The sequence below is a fragment of the Macaca mulatta genome, chromosome 5, assembly GCF_049350105.2.
Source record: "Macaca mulatta isolate MMU2019108-1 chromosome 5, T2T-MMU8v2.0, whole genome shotgun sequence".
In the NCBI taxonomy this organism is placed as follows: Eukaryota; Metazoa; Chordata; class Mammalia; order Primates; family Cercopithecidae; genus Macaca; species Macaca mulatta.
In genome coordinates this window covers 60,384,628-60,407,643 of record NC_133410.1, presented here as the reverse complement: position 1 = coordinate 60,407,643, position 23,016 = coordinate 60,384,628, and the positions used below count along the sequence as shown (strand labels likewise).

Genomic DNA, 23,016 nt, shown 5'->3' with positions numbered 1-23,016 from the left:
AGAAATAGATTAAATAGGTTACTTTTTTACTGGTAATGTGAAAGAATAATATAAAAACTTGATTTTCCTCAACAACATTACTTTCTTTTGTAAATGTGGTTTCTAGAAAGATGAAACAATTAAAATTTACAGGTTTTATTTTTTTCTTGTGTTTTTTGACTGAATCCCTAACTCTGCCCACACAACCTCAGGATGTAGGTAAGTAATTTATTTGTATATCAGCTAAAGAATGACCAGTTAGGATGTCTCTTTTGAAAATTTTGTTTTCTTTCAAGTTAATTCTTTACTTGCTTTTTTCACCCTCTCACTAATTTACATAGACTAACCAGTTATCCAAAATTAACCTTTTCAGAATTTTTATTTTGATGGTAATTTTTATATTACTAAGTCAATATGAAGAAACAGTTGTCGCATCTGAAAAATAATCAGCAGTCTATGACAGGACAGAAAGTGTTGCTGGGAGACACATTTGGATTTTAATATTGGTATTTTTTGCAAATATGTATAGTTTATGGTAACAGTGGAACAATAGATGTGAACTGGGATTTTTCTGGAACCTTCGGTTGTCCAACATATTTCCCAACTATATCTTTAGGGAATGCAGAACCTACTTCCTCCTTCAAATGTACAGTTTGAACATCCCTCCTGAGCCTGGCCAAGGCCATCTCAGTCTGGAGGAAAGGATGACTTTTTATATTTCTTCCATCCAAAGGGGAAATATTTTGAACCTCATCTGTCTAGAGGAGGTGTCTTTTTCTAATCCTTTTGGCCTAGAAGGAGCTCCTTTCTTTGACTTGAACAAACATGCCTTAAGCTTGGCAGTGGCCCTGAAGGCATGGATTGCGCCTTACTCAATTTGATATGCCCTTACAATACCAGCTAGTGAGACAGGCTTGAAGAGTGGTCATTTTTGAGTTTTCCTGCTCCTTTTCCCTTGTAACAACCTGTTTCAAAATCTTGATTTTTTTGCCTTTTTAATATCTTTTGTATCTATATTTTCCTTTTCATTTCCCTTACTCCTACCAAAATTTAGATCTTGTTGGTTTCTCAATGTGACAGTTGCAAAGTCTCCTATAGCCTTCTTACTTTGTCCCATCCACCCTTCTTTTGCCCATTTATTTGACACATAGTTCTTTCTTACCTTTTTTATTTGTCAGGCACTGTGGAAAATTCCATGACATTAGATATACCACTACCTGACTCGTATTTCTTCGTGTATAGAAATGATCAGATTATTATCCTATATAAACATTTTCCAGGGCTTTCCACGTCTTCCAAATGAAGCCCACACTCCTCAGCTTTATATGCAAGACTCCTATAATCTGGACCCACGTCTTTTCTATCTTAGGTCCCTATTCATCTTTGTGACCCACTTTCTCATAAAAACAGATTGACTTTCCCTAAATACTTCTCAAGATTTATTACCTTAATGCTTTTACTCACATCATTCTCTCTCCACACAGACAGACAAGGTTTTTCATTTTTCTGTTATTCGAATCTCTTACATTTACTCATGTTCAACTCATATGTCACTCTTCCTATAATCCTTTTTTTTCTTTCTTTCTCACCCAGGATTCATAAAGCAGTCCCAAATTAATCACATTCTAAATTAGATTATTGTCACATGCACAAGTAACTTTGCTTAGGAACCTAATGTCAAGGGGAGATATCTTAGTCATTGTTAATTGCTTCATAGGGTCCAGCACAACACTTTGCAAAAAATAAATGTAGTTTATGTGAACAAACATAAATATGCTCCAATTAGCATATGCTCATTGGGAGAGAATCCATAATTTTAGGTGGATCTGGAGATGACCTACATAGCTATGACTGATTAGTGCTATAAACTATGCTGACCACCAGCATGCTACAGTATCTCTCATCAGGCTCTGTTACGGCATTGTATCACCCATTAGTTAATCTTTTTATCACTTCTCTAGTCATAAATGATAGACATTTAGGATGATAATGTATTTGACATTTGTATGTGGGGAGCCGTCAATGGCAAATTTAAAGTCTAGTCAGATTAAGATTTATTTAGTTGAATTCAATTTAGTAAATATTTCTTGAACACATAATCACAAGTGATTAAGGTTTCCTATTTTGTTCATATGACTTACTTGTTTCTTGTTAAATATGCAAAACTATCTCCTGTCATCAGTGGTCTATTTTGTATTTTATACACTTAAATGTCATGTATAGTTATTTATTTGAAAAATGTTAGAAAACCATGTTATGTAATACCCTAAATATTCTTGCTTTTCAGATAACTTCAGTAGCACTCAAAAATTTATAGAAGAGAATCTTGAATACATGTGAGTTGTGCTAAGTACTTTTTGATGATGATTTTTAAAATAATGATATATTTTGGAAATGTTAATGCTTCTCAAAAGTAATTTAACTAAACAGAAACAGTATCCAAGAAGACAGCTTTAATTATAAAATTCAGGCAAAGCCTGAAGTTGTAAAATTTATAGCTGTTACAATAGATAACTTCTTGAGGCCAGTCAGGATGTTCCTGTGACTTTTTGTTGGCCATACATGGAAACTCTGCAACTGATCTTTGTATACCCCATGTGAACTCTTGCAGCACCATCATTGCATTTGCTCAGTATGTTCAGGAAGCAACCTTTGAAGAAATGGAAAAACTAGTGAAAGACATGGTAGAATACAAAGATAGATGTATGGCTGACAAGACACTCCCAGAGTGTTCAAAATTACCTGTAAGTAAATTGCATGTGTTTCTTTTCCTTTTTCCTTTTCTTTCTTCTTCTCCTCCTCCTCTTCCTCCTCCTCCTCCTCCTCCTCTTCCTCTTCTTCTTCTTCTTCTTCTTCTTCTTCTTCTCCTCCTCCTCCTCCTCCTCCTCCTCCTCCTCCTCCTCCTCCTCCTCCTCCTCCTCCTCCTCCTCCTCCTCCTCCTCCTCCTCCTCCTTCTTCTTCTTCTTCTTCTTCTTCTTCTTCTTCTTCTTCTTCTTCTTCTTCTTCTTCTTCTTCTTCTTCTTCTTCTTCTTCCTCCTTCTTTTTTTTGAGACAGAGTCTCACTCTGTCACCCAGACTGGAGTGCAGTGGGGTAATCTTGGTGCACTGCAACTTCTGCCTCCTGGTTCAAGCAATTCTCATGCCCCAGCCTCCCGAGTAGCTGAGATCACAGGCGTGTACCACCAAGCCCAGCTAATTTTTTTTTTTTGTATTTTTAGTAGACACGGGGTTTTGCATGTTGCCAGGCTGGTCTCAAACTCCTGACCCCAAGTGATCCTCCCACCTTGGCCTCCCAAAGTATTGGGATTGCAGACGTGAGCCACCATGCCCAGCTAACTGCTTGTGTTTCTTAAACACACAAGATTATTTGCCCAACACTGCAATAATTTCTGGCTTGAAAATATGAAATGAAAGATATTCTGCACACAGCATTTTCATTTTGCTTAATTTTGATGTTTAGAACAAGGTACTTTCCTCGGGAAAGATAATAATTCTGTATTTTGATGCACAGAAGGAGCTTGCTGTTTATTTGCAGTATGTATACAGTATGCCCTATATATCCAGGCAGAGGAGGAAGTCATAGCCTGAAAATTTACATGAAAGTACACAGCTACCTTCCTTAGCTGCCTCTCTTAATATGTATTCTATTGTGACATCCCTTTTCTGGGCCTCCTCCAAGAAGAGTCACCATCTGCATCTCCAAAAAACTACTACTAAACACCACTTCTAAACACTCTACCAATACATTAACATACCAGCATGTCATCACCTTGGGAGATGAGTAGAAAATCCTGGTGGAAGGGAAATGTAGGCAGCAAGGGAAGAGTAAGAGGTTAAAGTGTCTTTTGATAGATAGAGGGACAAAGATTCTGAAAGTGCAAGATGGTTGTCAAGGGTTTGGGTAAAGATGCTTTGATTTGGCACACCTGTACTCCCAGCTGTTTAGGACACTTTGGCTGGAGGACCGCTTGAGCCCAGGAGTTCAAATCTAGCCTGCACAGCATATCAAGACCCATTCCAAAGAAGAAGAAGGAAAAGGAGAAGAAGAAGAAGAAATAGAAGAAGAAGAAGAAGAAGAAGAAGAAGAAGAAGAAGAAGAAGAAGAAGAAGAAGAAGAAGAAGAAGAAGAAGAAGAAGAAGGAGGAGGAGGAGGAGGAGGAGGAGGAGGAGGAGGAGGAGGAGGAGGACGAGGAGGAGGAGGAGGAGGAGAGGAGGAGGAGGAGGAGAGGAGGAGGAGGAGGAGGAGGAGGGAGAAGAGAAAGGGGGAGGGCAAGGGGAAGGGGAAGGGGAAGAGGAAGGAGAGGAGCAGGAGAAAGAGCAGGAGAAAGAGAAGAAGCTCTGTTGGTAATGGTGGGAAAATTATTCATTGTGTTTTCTTAGCGAGTACAGAAGCTTTACTTTACCATGACTAAAAATTGTCCTTTTCTTCTCTATTGTATAGAATAATTTTTTACAGGAAAAAATGTGTGCTATGGAGGGGTTGCCACAAAAGCATAATTTTTCACACTGCTGCAGTAAGGTTGGTGCTGAAAGAAGACTCTGTTTCTTCTATAACAAGAAAGCTGATGTGGGATTTCTGCCTCCTTTCCCTACCCTGGATCCTGAAGAGAAATGCCAGTCTTATGAAAGTAACAGAGAATCCCTTCTAAATCAGTAAGTTTAATCTTAGTAAAAAAATGATCCAATTGAAGAATTAGTCTTAGGCTGAATCTAATACCTATCTCAAATAAATATAGCTGGGTTCATTAATTTATTTATTGATTGTTTCATTCATTCAAAACACACTGTGTCAGATACTGTGCTCGTTGTTTAGGATATAACTATGATCAAGATATGGACCCTGCTTACAAGACCCTTATATTAATGAATTGTATCTTCTAATTAGCAAGTCCTAGAGGAGAGGTGTGTGCCTAGTGTTAAATTGGTAGGATGCACAGTGGAGGAAATAATAGACTCTTCCCAAGGGGAAGTTGCAGTTTTCACCTCAGGCAGACATTCAATTATAGGATGTTTAGCAAAACATCTGTTTTTAATATAGTGCAGTCATTGCAGAAGCAATGACTTTTTCTGGAAGGTTGGTATGCTCCTTGAAATCTAAATCTAAATCACAAGTTTATCTGAACAAAAGTAAACAGGACCCCTGAATCTCAGATAGAGTGTGTATAGATAGCTGTTCTTTGAACATGGAAGAGAGAACTGCTGACCAGCTGGTAGCATGTGGATGGAAGGAGAATAGCCACAGCTCAGTGTTTGGGATTAGAATTGCAATCATCATTCCTACTTTGGAGTTAGCAACTTCAATAAGGACTTCAAAAGACTCTTATTGGGAACTGGATAATGCTGCCTTATGTTGAAGTTTTCTATAACTGGAAATCTTTCTTCCTTTTACCTTGTTTTACAACTTGCTCTTCTTGTCTCTTTCTGTTTTTTCGTTTCCTTCTCATCTTACCCTCCCTTCCCTTCCCTTGTCTACATTCATTGCTTTCCTGTTTCTTCCCTTGCCCTTCTTCTCTCTCTTTTTCATTTCTTAAATAGTTTTTTATATGAAGTTGCCAGAAGGAACCCGTTTGTCTTCGCTCCTACACTTCTAACTGTTGCTGCTCATTTTGAGGAGGTGGCTAAATCATGTTGTGAAGAACAAAACAAAGTCAACTGCTTTCAAACAAGGGTGGGTATAGCATTTATTTCATGAAGAGGGTAAGAAATCACTCAATACCACAGATCCAGACCCTGACTTATATTATAGCAAAAGGCTTGCTTACCATATATGATGTTCTCTTGTCACATTCAGTGATTTTCAAACCATTGGTCACCAGGTTCTGATCTAAATATTCTCTTTACCTGAGACTCCCGAAAGACAGTCAGTCATTTCCAGGTTCTCTCTTGCTTTGTTTTCTTTGTAAATTGGAAGGAAGCCTTGGTGAGTGAATGTCAAGGGTGAAGGATGACATTTTATCTTTTATCTTTGACAATTTGTAGTCTGTTGACTACAAATAACATGGAATAATCTCAATAGAGATGGCCAAGCTCACAGCATGCTGCCCCACCAAGGGAGCACTATGCACGTTTTTACCAAGTGCAATTAATCATCAGGAAGACTGGTCCTACCTTTATGATGTGCCGTAAGTGCATATTTCTTTTAATAATGTATTTACTGAAATAAAAATCCGTAGATTTTCTGTCTCTGAACAAATTTTGTAATAGTTTGAATGAAATGTGACTAAAAAATAAGGGAATAGTGAGATTTTGCTATTGTTTCAAAAGAATTTTCTCTTTCTTCTTCAGGCAATACCTGTCATACAATATTTAAAAGCATTTTCTTCTTATCAAAAACATGTCTGTGGGGCACTTTTGAAATTTGGAACCAAAGTTGTACACTTTATGTGAGTTTTACACTATATATCTTGTCTCTGCTTGCATTTGTACCCAGGGGCTTTGGGGTGAGTCTGAGCCTATTTGGATAGCTCAGGACCAGGACATTAGGTCGAGATGAGAGAAGTTTTGGGAGGTGGAGAGACCCAAAAGAGAATGGTGGCTGTATCTGAGATATATTTAGGCTAATTGGGAATCTGAACTGCTCTGGGAGTTTCAAACCAGGGTTTCAAAAGCCACAAGTACTTTAGAAATAATTCATCCCTTGGTCTTTGACTTTAACAATGAGGAGACAGCCTTGCAAAGATAAATTTTATCTCTAGTGCTCACCCTAATCAATTATTAATGGGGGCTAAGGCAATATCTTGAGAAAAATTTTGAGATTTCAAGTGGATCAGCAGGAAAGAGTTCTGTCATGAATTATCTATGCCTGCCATGAACTTACAATAGGAAGTGGTGGCCTTACACAGCATGTCTTGCTATAATAATTATGGAAGATAGCACACCTCTCAGGTTTTTTTTGCTCACATCCAGGACTTTGGGGTTCTTAAAATATCACTCTAAGATTTTCAAAGTGATCATGTGGGCTGTGCACCAACTATTTGATAAAGACTTCTATAAAAACAACAACAACAACAACAACAATGGTGGCAATACTTTTTGGAGCTATTCATATCATATTAGCAAATTAGTCCCACTTGTTCTACTTGCTGTTCAAATTATTTTTGTGGTTTATCAATTCTGTTTCCAGATATATTGCGGTACTCAGTCAAAAATTCCCCAAGATTGAATTTAAGGAGCTTATTTCTCTCGTAGAAGATATTTCTTCCAACTATGAAGGATGCTGTGAAGGGGATGTTGTGCAGTGCATCCGTGACACGGTAAATATTCTCTAAAACCAAGTTAAAATAGTGATTTTTGGCAACTATTTTTTTTTTTTTATTCTCAAGTTGCCCTGATGTGTGGTTACTTTGCCCCAGTGAAATCAGAATGTAATTTTACTTTTGAATGACAACATAAAATGAAATATAAATTTTTTTTATAAACAAACCTTTGGGATTTTTTATATTTGGAATTTTTAAAGATTACTCAGCAGATTGTATATTGGATGGCTAAATGTCTTGATGTAAAACTTCAGGAATTTCAAATTTTTCAAAGTTCATTTAGTCCAGATTGAAGTTTTCTCTTACATTATAAATCCTCTTTTAGAGAGGTTAGAAACAAATAGTAAAGTTCAAGGAATGACTAGCTATCATTATGTTTTTAAGAGCTGATTTCCCTGAGCTTCCTTAGGCTATTCAGGTATAGTCTTTCCAAATAAGCGGATACATTAATTTAACTTTTCCCTTTCTCTTTCGGTTTCCTTTTCCTACCTTCTTCCTTCCCTTTTCCTGTCCCCTCCTTTTCCCCTTTCCTTTCCTTCCACTTTCCGTTTCCTTTCCTGCCTTTAACTGACAATTAAAAATTGTATATTCTCATGGTATACATGATATATATATGTGTGTACTATATATATCATGATATATATGTGTATATATTAATGTATACATACACACACATTGTGGAATGTCTAAATCCAACTATTTAAGATATGCATTAACTCACATACTTTTTTTTTGTGGTGAGAATACTCTAAATCTTAGCAATTTTAAAGTACTCAATATAGTGGTATGAAGTCATCATTGAGTCACTATGATGTACAAGAGATCTCTTGAATATATTCCTTCTGTCTAAATGAAATTTTGCGGCCTTTAACCAACATTTCCCCAATCCCCAGCCTCTGGAAACCTTTAAACTGAATTTCCAAGGAAAAGTATTGGTATGAATACTGTTGGCATAGTTTGAATTGTTCATGCATTCTGTTCTCACTCATAAGTGGGAGCTGAACGATGACAACACATGGACACAGGGAGGGGAACAACACACACTGGGGCATGTTGGGTTGAGGTTGGGTGGTGAAGGGAGAGCATCAAAATAGCTCATGCATGCGGGGCTTCAAACCTAGGTGACGAGTTGATAAGTGCAGCAACCCACCATGGCACATGTATACCTATGTAACAAGCCTGCACATTCTGAACATCTGTACATGTATCCTGGAACTTAAAGTGAAAAAAAAATTGTTCATGCATTCAAAGGTAATATAATTTTATTAAAAAAAAACTGAGTATGATAGATTGCACCTGTAATTGCAGCCACTCAGGACTCAAGAAGCTAAGGAGGGAGGCTTGCTTGAGTCAGGAGTTCGAGGATACAGTACAGTGAGCTATAATTCCAACACCCTTGGCAATAGAATGAGACCTTATTTAAAAAAAAAAAAAGAAAGAAAGAAAGAAAGAAAAAGAAAGAAAAGAAAGAAAGAAAGGAAGGAAGGAAAAAGGAAAGAAAGAAAGAAAGATTAGACTTTTAGGCTCACAGTGACGATAGCATGTCAATTCAATAACTTGAATTTTAGGGTATTGAGAAATGTTTATTTCAAGCAACGGACAACAGATGTTCCCAATAATTATTTTTGTTCCTAACTGTACCCAAGTTAAAGCAATCTCTTTTATGCTTTATTTTTGTATTGCTTGATTGTTCATGGTGATGTAGGTTTTATAATGTGAAATCTAAGATACTGAATTCAGACATAATTATAGGTTTTCTGTGAAATTTGAGACTGAGATTAAGGGATTATGTCTCAAATTTCCTTCTTTTTAATGTCTTTCTGGAGAAATAAGAGGAACTGAATTACAGTTAACTGAAAATAGAAGTAACTTCTCAGAGAATAAGAGATACTCTGCCTAGAACAATGATGGCATCACATGAGATGTAAATGTCTTTTTGAAGATTGGCTTCCTGGTTCTGTGTGGTTTGTTAGAAACGTGGTGCCAATGCCCATTTTATTTTTTACCTCAGTCCTGAGCTTCATCTTATTCCTTATCCTCCATGTTCACCAGAAGATTCCAGTCAGTGGAAATAGCTTGAGTAAAGTCATAAAGGCCTGAAATAGTCTAGTGTGTTGCTGTAACTCAACATAATTCAAGTGGGACTGCAACAGAGAGTGGAAATAATGTGCAGTCTCATTCGAGAGTCTGGAAGGGCCCAGATCAGCTTTTTAAAATTATTCAACTAATGTGTAAATAAGATAACCCCACCCCCTCTCTAATTTCCAACTCTTATGTAGAGGTTAGAACTGGGGCAAAGGGTAGGGATGGGGACACAGTAAAGTTTTCTATTTGAGCGGTATTTGCTAACTTGAACAGCTTCAAATGAATGATATCCATTAGAAAATGATATCCATTAGAAAATGATACCATGAGTGGAATAGCTTCTTATATTTGATGAATCGTCTTCTGGTAGTTGCTGCAGTTCATTCGCTTGTCATTCTTTCATTCACTTATCAAATATTTACTGAGTTTTTGCCATGTGCTTGGCCACAAGGGAAGACCAGGATTATAGGTATTATAGTAACATGTCTTTGGTGGTCTCCACTGAAAGCACAGGTGGACTCTTATGGAAAAGAAACAACATTTAGAATATAAGATGTCAATATATCAGTATAGGAATGTTATTTAAAAGACTAATGCTTAATAATGGATGTGAACCTATAGTAGAGCCTATTTTTAAATAATTATATCATCTTAAATCCTGAGAAGTTTTGATGTAAAACTTCATGTGCATTATGTAAATCCAAAATTTAATTTAAATAAATATTGTCTATCAAATTAATTGATGAAGTGATTCCAGATGCTGTGATCATGACTGGTTTTGCATGCCATCATTCCATAATGGAAGAAAACCCAGCCTTGAAGAAATTTTGAAAGTAAAATAATCTCTCATTCTTATTTGGTACAGAGCAAGGTTATGAACCATATTTGTTCAAAACAAGATTCTATCTCCAGCAAAATCAAAGAGTGCTGTGAAAAGAAAATACCAGAGCGTGGCCAGTGCATAATTAACTCAAATAAAGATGATAGACCAAAGGATTTATCTCTAAGAGAAGCAAAATTTACTGACAGTGAAAATGTGTGTCAAGAACGAGATGCTGACCCAGACATCTTCTTTGCGAAGTAATATAACTCTTTATTGAATTTATAAGGAAAACAGAAAGAAACTTGTAAGATTTGACTTATGTTGCTAATTTAGGTGGAAGGACATGGTACCATTTATTTCACTAGGTATCATATAATTTTTAAAAAATCCTGTGTATAGACTATAGTTTTCAGATAATTTTAAGAAAAAAAACTGTATTATTAAAATAATGGCTAGCGTTTGTTGAGCAGTTAATATGTGCCAGGCATGGCACTATATACCCCATACAGATTAACTATCTTAATTCTTACAGCAATCATGCAAAATAAGTACAATTTCTCCCAGTTTTTCAAATGAGCAAGCTGAGATACAATGAAGTGAATTGTTCAGATTCACAACTAAAAAGTGACAGAGTAAGAATTTGACTCCAGGAAGCCTGGCCTAACAAGTTGTAGGCTTAACTGCTATACTATGCCACCTACAACTCTTAAGGGGAAGACTAGTGAACTTGGAGCCACAGGGACTATATTTCAGTTCTGGTTGAGTCGCTGGGAGAAGTTAACCTTTCTGAGCTTTTTTTTGGTCATGTATAAAATTCATATAAGAATACTAATTCATCTGTAATCCCAGCTACTCGGGAGGCTGAGGCAGAGAATTGCTTGAACCTGGGAGGCAGAGGTTGCTGTGAGCCGAGATCACGCCACTGCACTCTGCACTCCAGCCTGGGCGACAGAGTGAGACTGTCTAAAAAAAAAAAATTTATTAATTTGAAGTTTATTAGTAATGTAATATAATCCAGGGACTTCACTGGTTTTTTTTTTTTTTTTTTTTTTTTTTTAAATCCCCAGGAAGCCTTCATCTATAGAGAGTATAAAGTGAGAAGAGACAGACATAAATAAATAAGTGTGAAAAATGTTCTTTTATTTCTGATAGCATCCTGTTCTAGGTAATGCAGGGGAACAGAAGAAGAAATGGTCAGTTGTATATGGGGACCGTGGAATGGCTTGATAGGGAAGTAGTACTTGAAGAAATTTTGGTAATCTAAATAGAGAAGGTAAAGCATGAATTAAAAATATAATGGTTTGGTGTAAATTGCTGTGAGTAGGGCATCTGCAGTGAGAGACCAGCGCGGTGAGAGGTAGGTGGGGCCAGATTATGCAGGCATGCTAAGAAATGGGATGCCACTGAATGGTTTTCATGAAAGAATAAGGAAGGAAAAAATCACTTTCAGTTTTTAGACACTTCATCTGGAGAAAATCCCAGTTTGGGACTTGGATAACTGGGTAGGTAGTTTTCCCATTCAACATGAAAAAGCAGCAGGTTTTGTGAGAAAGGTAATATGTTTAAGAATGAGCACATTGACTTTGAGGTGCCAGTAGAATAACTAATTGGGACTATCAGGAGATAATTTTGTATGTGAACCTGTAGCTCTAGAAGGGAATCTGGCTTGAAATCTCGGACATAACAACAGCTAATGTTTACTGAATACTTACTAAATTTTAAGTGTTTCTCATCTACTAACCAACCAAATTTTCAAAGCAACCCTCTGAGGTTAGTATACTTTTATAATCTTTATTTTTCAGGTAATAAAACAGGCACAGAGAGGTTAAGTAACTTACCCAAAGTCACACATGTGGTGCAGCCAGGATTCAAGTTCAGGCAGTGTGGCTCCAAATTCCTGGTCTTATAACTACTGTCCTCTATGGCTTCTCATGGTTGTGGATATTACATCAAATTCAATTAAACAAAATGATAGATTATATCTGACATATGTGTTTGATAGATAAAAGCCATTTTTATAATCATTACTATTATACATAAAAAGTGTTTGAAACATGGGAAGAAATGATAGAGTAACAGTGAGCACGCCAAGTCAGAGTCCTCACTGTTTCAAGGTAGAATCTTTCTGGATGTGAACATTTCAAGCAAGTCCTCAGTGGCTTCTCCAGTCTAGAGTAAGCTTCCAGGGATTTTTCTTCGCAGCATTCTGAGACATGTTTTTAGTTGTGTGTGTGTGTGTGTGTGTGTGTGCGTGTGTGTGTGTGTGTGTGTCTCCCCCCCGAGAAGAAGTCCATGGCTTACATGAGATATTAAGAGGAGCCCTGATTCTCTGAAGGTTAAGCACCACTGCCATGGGATATGGGAATATATCTCACAAATGGAATTGGAAAAGCAAATGGGAAGCTGGAGAGATGGTGTCAGAAAAATCAAGATTAATCAAGAAGGTCAAATCCTGAAAAAAATGTGGGGGAGGGGATGAAAAGAGTTACCTGGTCATGAAAAACTAGTGAGGTATTGCTCTTACAAAACATGAAAGATCTTAACTTGCTGTGAATGAATAGATGAGATTCTTTTTTATGAAGACTATAAATAGCCCAGCTGAGGCACTTAGAAATGACTTCTCTTTTTTGAGAAAAGTTAGCTTGGTTAAAAAAAAAGAATGGAGTAATGGGACTTAGGGTCAAATTTTATATTTGCCATTAACAGGAAGGTGCTTAACCAGTTTGTGATTTAGTTTCTTCAGCTGTAAAATAGTATGCATCTTGAGGACTAAGTGAAGTGAAATGAGAAAGTGTTTATAAAGTTCAGGAAGCACATCTATATCTGTTATGCCCAAAGTTTGATCCAGTGCCTAGCACCTACTAAGGGCTTAATAACTGTTAGCCTTGTTCCTCTCTTTCTTCCCAAATCACACACACCTATGCTCTTGAAGTCTTTGACAGAGGATTTGGAAGCCACTGCCGGTGATTTGGAGCTGAAGGGGTAAACAATCCCATATTTGGCAAGCGACAGGATGGAGTAATGGGCAAAGCTTCCTCCCTGTCTCTCACGAAGACCACATTGTGGGTGGGAAGGAAGCCATATTCCCAGCATCCCAAGTTGGAAATCTGAATGCATTTTCAAACATAATTCTATGCAATATGTATTTTTTAAAGTATATTCACAATATATTCTTTCTGATGTTTTATGGATTAAATCATTCCAATAATTAGTTCCAAATAACTCTACTAATTCTCTCTTCTCAAAAAACATTGTTAATCTAAAATGTACCATGGAAGATAACTTTTGTAAAATGATCTTCTATAGCCACAATGTCCTATTAAATTACTCTGTGACCAAGCCAGAGGAGAAAATTAGCTTTTGAAAGCAGAGGCAGTATTAGATCTGACTGGATTACAAAATAGTGGAATTGGGTTTTTTGCTCTTTCTCTAATTTCTAACATACAAAATTTTACACATTGCAGGTTTACTTTTGAATACTCAAGGAGACATCCAGACCTGTCTATACCAGGGCTTTTAAGAATTGTTCAAATATACAAAGATCTCCTGAGAAATTGCTGCAACACAGAAAACCCTCCAGGTTGTTACCGTTACGCGGTAGGTTCCATCGTTGTAGGTTCAGAAAATCAAAACAGAACAACTATAAAACACTTAAAAATTGATATCAGAATTTTGCTCCAGTCTAGGGGGCAGAAAATGTGATTGGTTAATCTGAGTCTACCGTAGACTCAGCCTAAGAAGATCATTGGGAAGGCCAATGTCATCAATTTGGCTGATGCCTAATGTTTTGGACTACTAATCCAACGTGTTAATTCAAAAAATTCTTCCCAGTAAACATTTTAAATTTACATTTTTATTTATGTATTCTGTATTTTATTAAGCCATATTGGATATTACATGATTTCAAAAGTAATGATTGTTGTAGATCACTAAGAAAGTATTCTGTATTTTATTAAGCCATATTGGATTCTTTATGATTTCAAAAGTAATGATTGATTGTTGTTGATTATCAGGAAAGCACCAAAGGTTACAAAAAACCCTTTTCTGATTCTCCCACCAGGAAATAGCTATAATTAACATTTTTATTCAACGCTTCAGTACATATACGTATATATACGTGTATTTTTAAAAAATTGGCATAATTTCTAGAAAATGTCTGGATGCTTTTTTTATTTGGTATCATAGGAAACTTTTTTGTTGTTTTTGTTGTTATAAATTGGGCTTCCTTGGTTTCCTGCTATTGCCACAAAGTGAGAGGCTGTTGGAGGTTTTAAGTTCCAAATCTAAACAATGAAAAAATCATAAAGAGCAACATGATTTAAAATGTTCTGTAACAACACTTACTAGCTAGGGCATTCGGGGTAAGTAAGTTAATTTCACAAGGCCAGTTGCCTTTATTTAAAAATGGAGATAACAACTGCTCTGGCCACTTCAGTGAGAATTGAATGTTATTATGTCAACGTACATTTTAAATTCTATTTTGTTATTTGGAAGACTCTGAAATATGTATAAGCTGATAATAAAAAATTTGGACTTTTAAATTTAGCAAGAAATTTATATATATATATATATATATATATATATATATATATATATATATATAACTAAAGAAATTAAGTTCTTGCACACACATGTAAAAAGTGCCCTGAATAATAATGAGAGTTTGAAAATACCATAGAAATAAGAAATGCTATTCTACACATTGTTGTAAAGCTTATGGTTAAATTTTAGATAAAATATTTGTAACCATAATTATTCTTATTTTCAGGAAGACAAATTCAATGAGACAACTGAGAAAAGTCTTAAGATGGTACAACAAGAATGTAAACATTTCCAGAATTTGGGGAAGGATGGTTTGACATACCAGTAGGTTGTCTGCACAAGTGGGCTAACGCTTGCCACTAGAATTAAACACATAATCCCTCAAAGCGTAAAAAAGTTACCTCTCAAGTTTTTCAATTATAGTCAATTCATAAACTCTTGGAAGAATTTTTTTTTTTGAAGTCAAGAATGCCTATTGAACTGTCACATTAATCTTTTATCAGAAGTGAAGCTAAAAATAAAAGAAATACAGGATTCTGGAGACATTGATTCTCTAATGCTTTCGTTTCTGTTTGACATTGGCTTTCTCACTGTCAATCTAGAATCCCTGGATTCTCACCCATTTGAAAGTGGGGTGTTACATATTTCAGGTTGTTACAGTTTCTTTGGGGAAGAGATGGTTTGCCTTGCCTTGCCTTAAGGCTATCTTAACTGAGTTTATAGAAATAACTCTGGATGTGCTTAACACTTTAATATTTAGTTTTTTAGTGCTCTTGTGAGCATTTGTGAATAATATGCAGTTTGGGTTTTTTTCAATTATTATGCCAATGTATTTTATTATCATTATTGTTATTGTTATTATTATTATTACCATATATTTTTGTGACAGGGTCTCTCTGTCACCCAGGCTGGAGTGCAGTGGTGTGATCCAGCTCACTGCAATCTCTGCCTCACAACTCAAGTGATCCTCCCAAGTCAGCCTCCCAAATAGCTAGGGCTACAGACGCGAGCCACCATGCCTGGCTGATGTTTGTATTTTTTGGTAGAGACGGGGTTTTGCCATGTTGCACAGGCTGGTCTGGAACTTCTGAGCTCAAGCAATCCAACCCTTGGGAATTGCTGGGATTACAGGTGTGAGCCACTGCACCTGGCCTCATGCTAATGTATTATTTATTGAAACTAAACATCTTTAAATCAAAATAAGACACAGTTAAAAAAATCTGACTTTACTATTTCTACAATTTGGTGTTAGCTGACAATTCAAACTTAGTTCATTAAAAATCTTAGTTTCCTTCATCTCAGGTTATCCTTTTACAATATATATTGATTAAATTTTTTCTTTAAAATATTTTATAATGATACAAATGATTTTAAGGAGGATTTTAGATACTAGCCAATGTATTTGCTGTCAAGGAGCTCCTATACTCAAAGATAACACAGGGAGGCAAATCTAAGAGTTTCTGAGACATCCATGAAATTAGAAAAGAAGCTAAAATAGATATAGGGAGCAGGGTGCAGAAAAACAGGAAGTGAAGACATATTTCTCTATTTTACAAGAGAGCTAAGGTTCATGTTGCACCTATATTGGTTGTCCCTAGCCTTGAAGGGTCTGGGCTTCAGCAATAATTCAAGGCAAAATGGGTATCTGCTTTCGTTCAGAACCAAATAGACAAATGTTCTTTCAGGTACCTTATCAGACTCACGAAGATAGCTCCCCAGCTCTCCTCTGAAGAACTGGTCTCTCTTGGCAAGAAAATGGTGACAGCTTTCACTACTTGCTGCACACTGAGTGAAGAGTTTGCCTGTGTTGATAATTTGGTGAGCATGGCCTGTGTACCAGACTATTCTTTAAAAAAAAAAAAAAAAAAGAATATTTGCACTCGTTGATTTACCATGATTATCCATATTCATTTCTTCATTGTTTTTAATATTGTTAAGCATAAATTGTCAAGTTTTCCTTTTGGCTCACTTTGTAAAAACCCTAAGAAGTAAAAGAGAATGCCTTAAATATTTTTGGAGAGTGCTTCAAAGTATCTTTCTTATTTCTTCATTGTATTAGAAGGGATTTGTTAGGACAAATGATTTAGGAATCATAATATTGTTTCAAAGAGATACAGGAAAATTTATAATTTTAAGTAAGGTTACAGATTCTTCCTCTTGGCCCAATTGCTTCATCCAGCAACCAGGCATTGAATACATATCTTTAGGGCTGGGGTGGAGAGTACCTTGAGGGAGATTCCGGGAGGCGAAGAAACCCAAGGATTACAGTATTTGATTGTCCCTTTCAGTTGGCTGTTTGCAGCTGTTTGCAATTGAAAGTTTGTTTATATGTTACCAAGAAATTAATTTGTAGGCATCTGAATTGTTATGGCTTGGATTTTGGTCATAATGCCATTTAGGACCCCATTTTCTACTTTTATTTGTGCATAGTGATATGTCATGAGTGCGTGTGTTTTATGAGTGAGGTTAACAGTGATCTTAGAATGATCTAACTATTCATCTAACCATATTTTTAGAAATTCCATCCGAGTTTTAAGATCATATCTGAGTTGCAACTCTTGTTGGTACAGGCAGATTTAGTTCTTGGAGAGTTATGTGGAGTAAATGAAAATCGAACTATCAACCCTGCTGTGGACCACTGTTGTAAAACAAACTTTGCCTTCAGAAGGCCCTGCTTTGAGAGTTTGAAAGCTGATAAAACATATGTGCCTCCACCTTTCTCTCAAGATTTATTTACCTTTCATGCAGACATGTGTCAATCTCAGAATGAGGAGCTTCAGAGGAAGACAGACAGGTACAAACAATCCCTTCCATTCCTGTTTTTCTTCAGTTTGCAGACACACCATGTAGTAGTGAGAAGGTTTATGTAGTGGATATGTGTTTTTCATATTACTATCCTGTTCCTTCCACCAAATTGTCCAGTCTCTTCTATTTGGAAAAATACCAGTGCATTTTTTTTTTTTTTTTTTTTTTTTTGCCATTGTTCATATCTAGCTTGTCTTTTCATTTGAAAGAGACTTGGAGTGTCCAAGTCTAACATCACCTTTAAAAAGGTTACAGCAGCCAGCCAAAAGGTTCATAGACTGGCTGATAATGAATTTCATTTCCTTGAGAGAATGTCCGGAGAATATCACTTAATGTTTACAAAGGAGAGGCCCAAAGGGACAGGAAGTTTACTTTCATTTTCTCAACAAATGCTTTAAAATGCCAAGAAATTAAACTTAGTTTTCTGGATTCAGACAGAGTCTACCTAATGTGTAGTGGAGACTACACAATATACAGCTACCAAATATGAGGAACTGGAGGTTGTTTTGGACATGAATTTTCTAGAAAGATCAGATGTAGTCATGTATACCATAATACTTGGCATAATAAAGGCCTACTATATGTTTTCATTTTTAGATAGAATAATACTTACTCTTATTATGTGCAATATTCATACATTCACAGTGTAATTCACTCTTGTATTTTCCAGCCCATTCTATTCTAGTCTGGTCTATTTTATTCTTTTTAACTATCCTGTTTTCATTTTAAAAATGAAAGTGAGAAAATGCAAACTTTTGTTAATTCTTAGATCTAAGGATGGGCACACATGACTTATTACATTATCCTCTTTACTTTGGTGCATGAAAATTTTATTACTTAAAATAATTACTCTAAAAATTTACTCTAAAATGTACTTTTAAGACATCAATGGGTTGCCACCTGAAGTTTGGAATTCTATAAGTTAGTGGAATACTGGAATTCTAGAAGTTACTAGAAATCAAGGAAATCACTATTGTCTATGGCTGTTGTCACACTTAGTTGTGATAGCTTATTTTTTTTAAATTGCTTCTTTGACATCATTTTTTAACTGACATATAATAGTTATACATATTTTGGGGGTACATGTGATATTTTGATAACTGCATAAACATGTAATGATCAAGTCAGGGTAATTGGAATATCCATAATCTAAAACATTTATCTTTTCTTTGTTTTGGGAACATTATAATTCTTCTCTTCTAGCTACTTTGAAATATACAATAAATTACTGTTAACTATAATTTTCCTACTATACTATTGAACACTAGAACTTATTACTTCTAACTGTATTTTTGTACCCCTTAACCAACTTCTCTTCGTCCCTCTCTTCCTCCTTGTTAATACTTTTTGTATAATTTTGTGTGTGACAAAACCCTTCAAAGAATGTTACTATGGAAACCATTCTCTAAATTTAATAGGAAAGTTTCAGAAGGCCCATTCAACGTGGGATATGTCAACTCTTTACCCTCACCCAAGCTGAGACTCAAGACGTGATTCCGTAACAAGCATTTTGGAGTAGAGACGCTTCAGAAAGAAATTGTTAATTAATTCTATTTGACATCTTTTGGCCACAGGTTTCTTGTCAACGTAGTGAAGCTGAAGCATGAACTCACAGATGAGGAGCTGCAGTCTTTGTTTACCAATTTCACAAATGCAGTGGAGAAGTGCTGCAAAGCAGAGAGTCCTAAAGTCTGCTTTAATGAAGAGGTAGTTTTGTTTCTTTTCTGCTGAAATTCAACTGGTATTCCTGGTCAAATAAAACCAAACAGAACCCTGTAGGACTCTGCTTCCTCTCTACAGTGTCTACCAGGACTACATTTGAGAGCACAATTGCTACACAACTAATATGGAGACATCTCTGAAATACACTTTGAGCAGTGTCTCCTTAGCACAGAAAAAGCTATTAGGAAGACCTGGGTTGTAACCCCGGCAGTCTTGTAAGTCATGCAACTTAAACTGAATGGCAATTAACGATCTGTAAATGAAGATGGTAATAATTATTCCTGAATTACACCTTTGGTTCTTATTTTTTGGTTTTGAACCACTCATTATCTTAATAAGACAGAGTCAAAGCGACTTGCAAAGGAAATCATAAGCAACTCCAAATGGAGTGGAGCAGGAATGGTATTAGAACGTGAACTCTTTCAGGAATGGCTCTCTCACTTTGCCAGGCCTTGTACTAACATCCTGCAGTTGAGAATAATGAGGGAGTGGAGGGTAAGGGTAGTCAGGGAGAAAAGGGAGAAATGTCCCTTGCTTGCCCTCACTCCAGTGAAGGTAGTCTGTAGCCATTTGCTCTGGTGTGAACCTCAGCAACCTGTGAATGTTAGCCCCAATGGATGGCTCCATGGAAATACCTGTTCACTGTTTTCCAACTTTATTTCTCACCGTTTCTTTTCTAGGAACACTCACTCCACTCCAAACTCACAATTCATGTAAATTCACAGGCACACAAACTCACATGCATCATTCATTCTGGTTGTGAGCCATCTACTTTTCTGAGTGACACTTAGTTTGTGGAAATTGTTTTGGGAGTACATATTATTAGTTTTTTAAAAATATACTTAGTTTTAAGTAGAGGATATTAATCAATATCTAGCATTTATCTGAGTGAGTGTGTGCATTAGTGCCATGTGAAGGAAAGGATGAATTTATTGGCAGTTGTAAAGAGCCGTTTGGTGTCTATTTCTTCACTAGAAGGAAGAATGTTTACTGTTTCCCTATACAATGTGGGAATGATTTAATTTTCTTCAAAATTCAGGGAAACATGCTTATCTAAATTTAAATTAGTGTCTTAAATTTTTCTTCCTATATGTTTTTATTTCCATCCCTCATCTAAGAGTCCAAAAATTGGCAACTGAAGTCAGCTGCTGGAGATATGTAAAGTAAAAAGCACCAAAGGTAATATCCTCTGCCTCAATCAAATGTCAAATTTATTTGTGGTTTATTTGGTCTCCCTACCTTTTCTCCCTCAGGCTTCATTGCCTATTTCTGGTTCACCCTACATGAACCAGAAATAGACATGTAGCTAACAGCCCCCGATATTGTTTCTGTGTTTTTCTGGGTATCAGCCACTCCTTACAGTGTGGCAATGCTGCATTTGTGCTAGCCCTTCTCTTGCTGTTCAACTAGTTTTCTAGATAGCCAAGAGGCGCTTAAGTCCTCTGCTTTCCTACTAAGGTATTCAGCTGTCTGGACCACAAAGGAGAGATGATGGAACCTCTGAATATTGACAGAAAGAAGAGGGGTAACTCCCTGGGGACTGAGGTGGGCAGACAGGCTTCAGTGACCCTTTCCGATAATCTTTTAAGAATGTTGCTTTACTGAGATATGATTGACATACAGACTAAGGGTATTGCTACAGCATTTACATAAACAAAAGTGATGTTTGTGATTTCCAAAAGATACATAAAGATGCCCTCTCTTTTGTGGCTTATGTAAGACTTGAAACACAAACTTTAGCAACAAAATGTTGCATAGATATAGGAATTATATACAGTGTCAGTGAAGAGAGGCCTGGACCTCAACAGAAGGTAGGTGGGGATCTACAAGGGGCAAAACACAGTTACAATTAGTAGTTTTTTCAAATATTTGACTTTCTATCACCCATGTTTTAACATTTCATATTTTTTTGATGCATAAAATACTATTTTTTCTTTCCAGGGATAACCAACTTACAGGCTTCCTATCTGTGTGGTGATGAATCTCATTTCCTGAGAACAAAGTAAAAGGATTTTTCTGCAACTGTCGCCTGAAATCGTATATTGCAGCAAGCAATAAACACAAAATTTTGTAAAGTTATTTTTCAGACTGATGTCATAAATCAACCTAATCACAAAATTAAGCAATCATGATTCATTCATTCCATCAGCATCTTTTGCTCATATGGCTGCACCATTCCCTACTCCATGAAAGTTGGAAGTCTATGCTCTCAGATGTCCTTGCCACGACCGGAAAGAAAACTGAGAATTTGGGGCATGAAACTTTACTGCTACAACTACTGCTACTACTAGTAGATGACATTGAATGTTTTCAATGTACCAAACATTGTTCTAGCCAGTTTTCATGCATTATTTCATTTAATCTAATAACTCTATGAGTAGGTATTATTTTCATTTACATTTTACAAACAGGAAAACTAAGGCTTGGGGAGATAAACTAATGTGTTCAATGTGATATGACTGGTAATTGGCAGAACCAGCGTTTGAATTTAGGTTCTCTAATTCTAGAATTATATATATATATGATATATATGTATGTATGTATATAACATATACATTATATATTATGTAATAATAATGCAATATATTATATAATACTATATAATGTATTACATTACTATAATATATTATACATATCTAATATATATTATATAACACATAACATAATATATAGTTCTAGAATTATATATGTTTAATAATTTCAACTTTTATTTTAGATATAGAGGGTGCATGTACATGTTTGTTACACGTGTATATTGCATGATGCTGAGGTTTGGAGTATAGATCCCATCACCCAAGCAGCAAGCATAGCACCCAATAGGTAGTTTTTCAACCCATACCCCTCTCCCTCCCACCCCTCTGTAGTAGTCCCCAGTATCTATTGTTCCTGTCTTTATGTCCCTGTGTACTCAATGTTTAGCTCCCACGGTATTTGGTTTGAAGTTGGGTAGTGTGATGCCTCCAGCTTTGTGGAACAATATTGTTAACCATTGCATACACTACCTCTTAGGTGCGGCCGTGTTGCATGCCTTACAAAATCTGTTATTCAGAGAGGCGGAAGAATGTACAAGGCAACAATTACAGTGGTGGTTTTCTCCCTCCATTCCAAGCCAAAATTCTTGTTATGTTAGTGATATAAACGCTTGATATTGGTATCAAAGGAGAAGTAACTCAGGAAATGAAGACTGGTCATGAACTTATGGCCTGGCTCTCCTGATGTTTCTCTAAACTTTGAAGATTTTTGTATACCAAGGTCTAAATTTGAAGATGATGGACATTTAATACATAATACATGAGGATATTCATAGAGTTCTTTTGGTAGAGTGTTTAGAGCATAGTCTTTGGGATTCTCATTGATTTATTCAACAAATATTTATTAGAATTCTATTGTGTGTCAGACATTGTGGATACAAATATGAGCTAGATAGACTTGGCTTCTGTTTCTTGCTGAGCAAGGGACAATAAACACTCAATCACATTTCAATGTCATACGTGCAGGGTCCAGGCACTCACTCTAAGCTGAAGGTGCAGAATGAGAAAGGGATGGGGGTGGGTGCTTCATATCCCTACTGCCATTAATTTACTGTACAGCCCCAGATAAGTTCCTTATACTCTATGACATCCATTTCTTTGTGTAGGATGGGCTAATATCAAGTCACAAAGGCTTTAGAGAAATGAATTAAATTATTATATAAAGTACTTAACACATTGGCCAGCAGATAACAGGTTTTTAACTCATAGAGCTATTTTGTCCTCTAACCATTTTCTCCAAGCACTCTCATTTACCAATGAGGATAACAAGGAA

General features: G+C 36.2%; 1 protein-coding gene across 6 annotated transcripts; it reads left to right on the top strand.

The window, feature by feature from the left end:
• On the top strand, window positions 1-21,291 carry AFM (afamin). Of its 6 annotated transcripts, none has more exons than XR_013417901.1 (15): window positions 1-198; window positions 2,267-2,315; window positions 2,591-2,723; window positions 4,421-4,632; window positions 5,515-5,647; window positions 6,265-6,362; window positions 7,103-7,232; window positions 10,186-10,400; window positions 13,608-13,740; window positions 14,912-15,009; window positions 16,371-16,503; window positions 17,434-17,479; window positions 19,065-19,197; window positions 20,331-20,391; window positions 21,154-21,291. XR_013417901.1 is itself a non-coding variant. In XM_015138535.3 (15 exons), the coding sequence occupies exons 1-14, from the start codon at window positions 111-113 to the stop codon at window positions 20,349-20,351; spliced, it is 1,800 nt and encodes a 599-aa protein (XP_014994021.3). In that variant the 5' UTR covers window positions 1-110; the 3' UTR covers window positions 20,352-20,391; window positions 21,154-21,291. The 6 variants fall into 6 exon arrangements, 4 of the variants coding, with proteins under 4 accessions (XP_014994021.3, XP_077859612.1, XP_077859613.1 ...); XM_015138535.3 differs by having other exon boundaries at window positions 17,256-17,479; XM_078003486.1 differs by having other exon boundaries at window positions 17,256-17,479; window positions 20,331-20,394; window positions 21,169-21,291.
• Window positions 21,292-23,016: the final 1,725 nt, after the last annotated feature.

Coding starts and splice junctions, on each gene's coding strand:
- AFM (XM_015138534.3), top strand. CDS start 111: ATGAAACAATTAAAATTTACAGGTTTTATTTTTTTCTTGTGTTTTTTG. Junction 7,233..10,185: donor TGCAGTGCATCCGTGACACG/GTAAATATTCTC, acceptor TATTTGGTACAG/AGCAAGGTTATGAACCATAT. Junction 17,480..19,064: donor CTTCAGAGGAAGACAGACAG/GTACAAACAATC, acceptor TTTTGGCCACAG/GTTTCTTGTCAACGTAGTGA.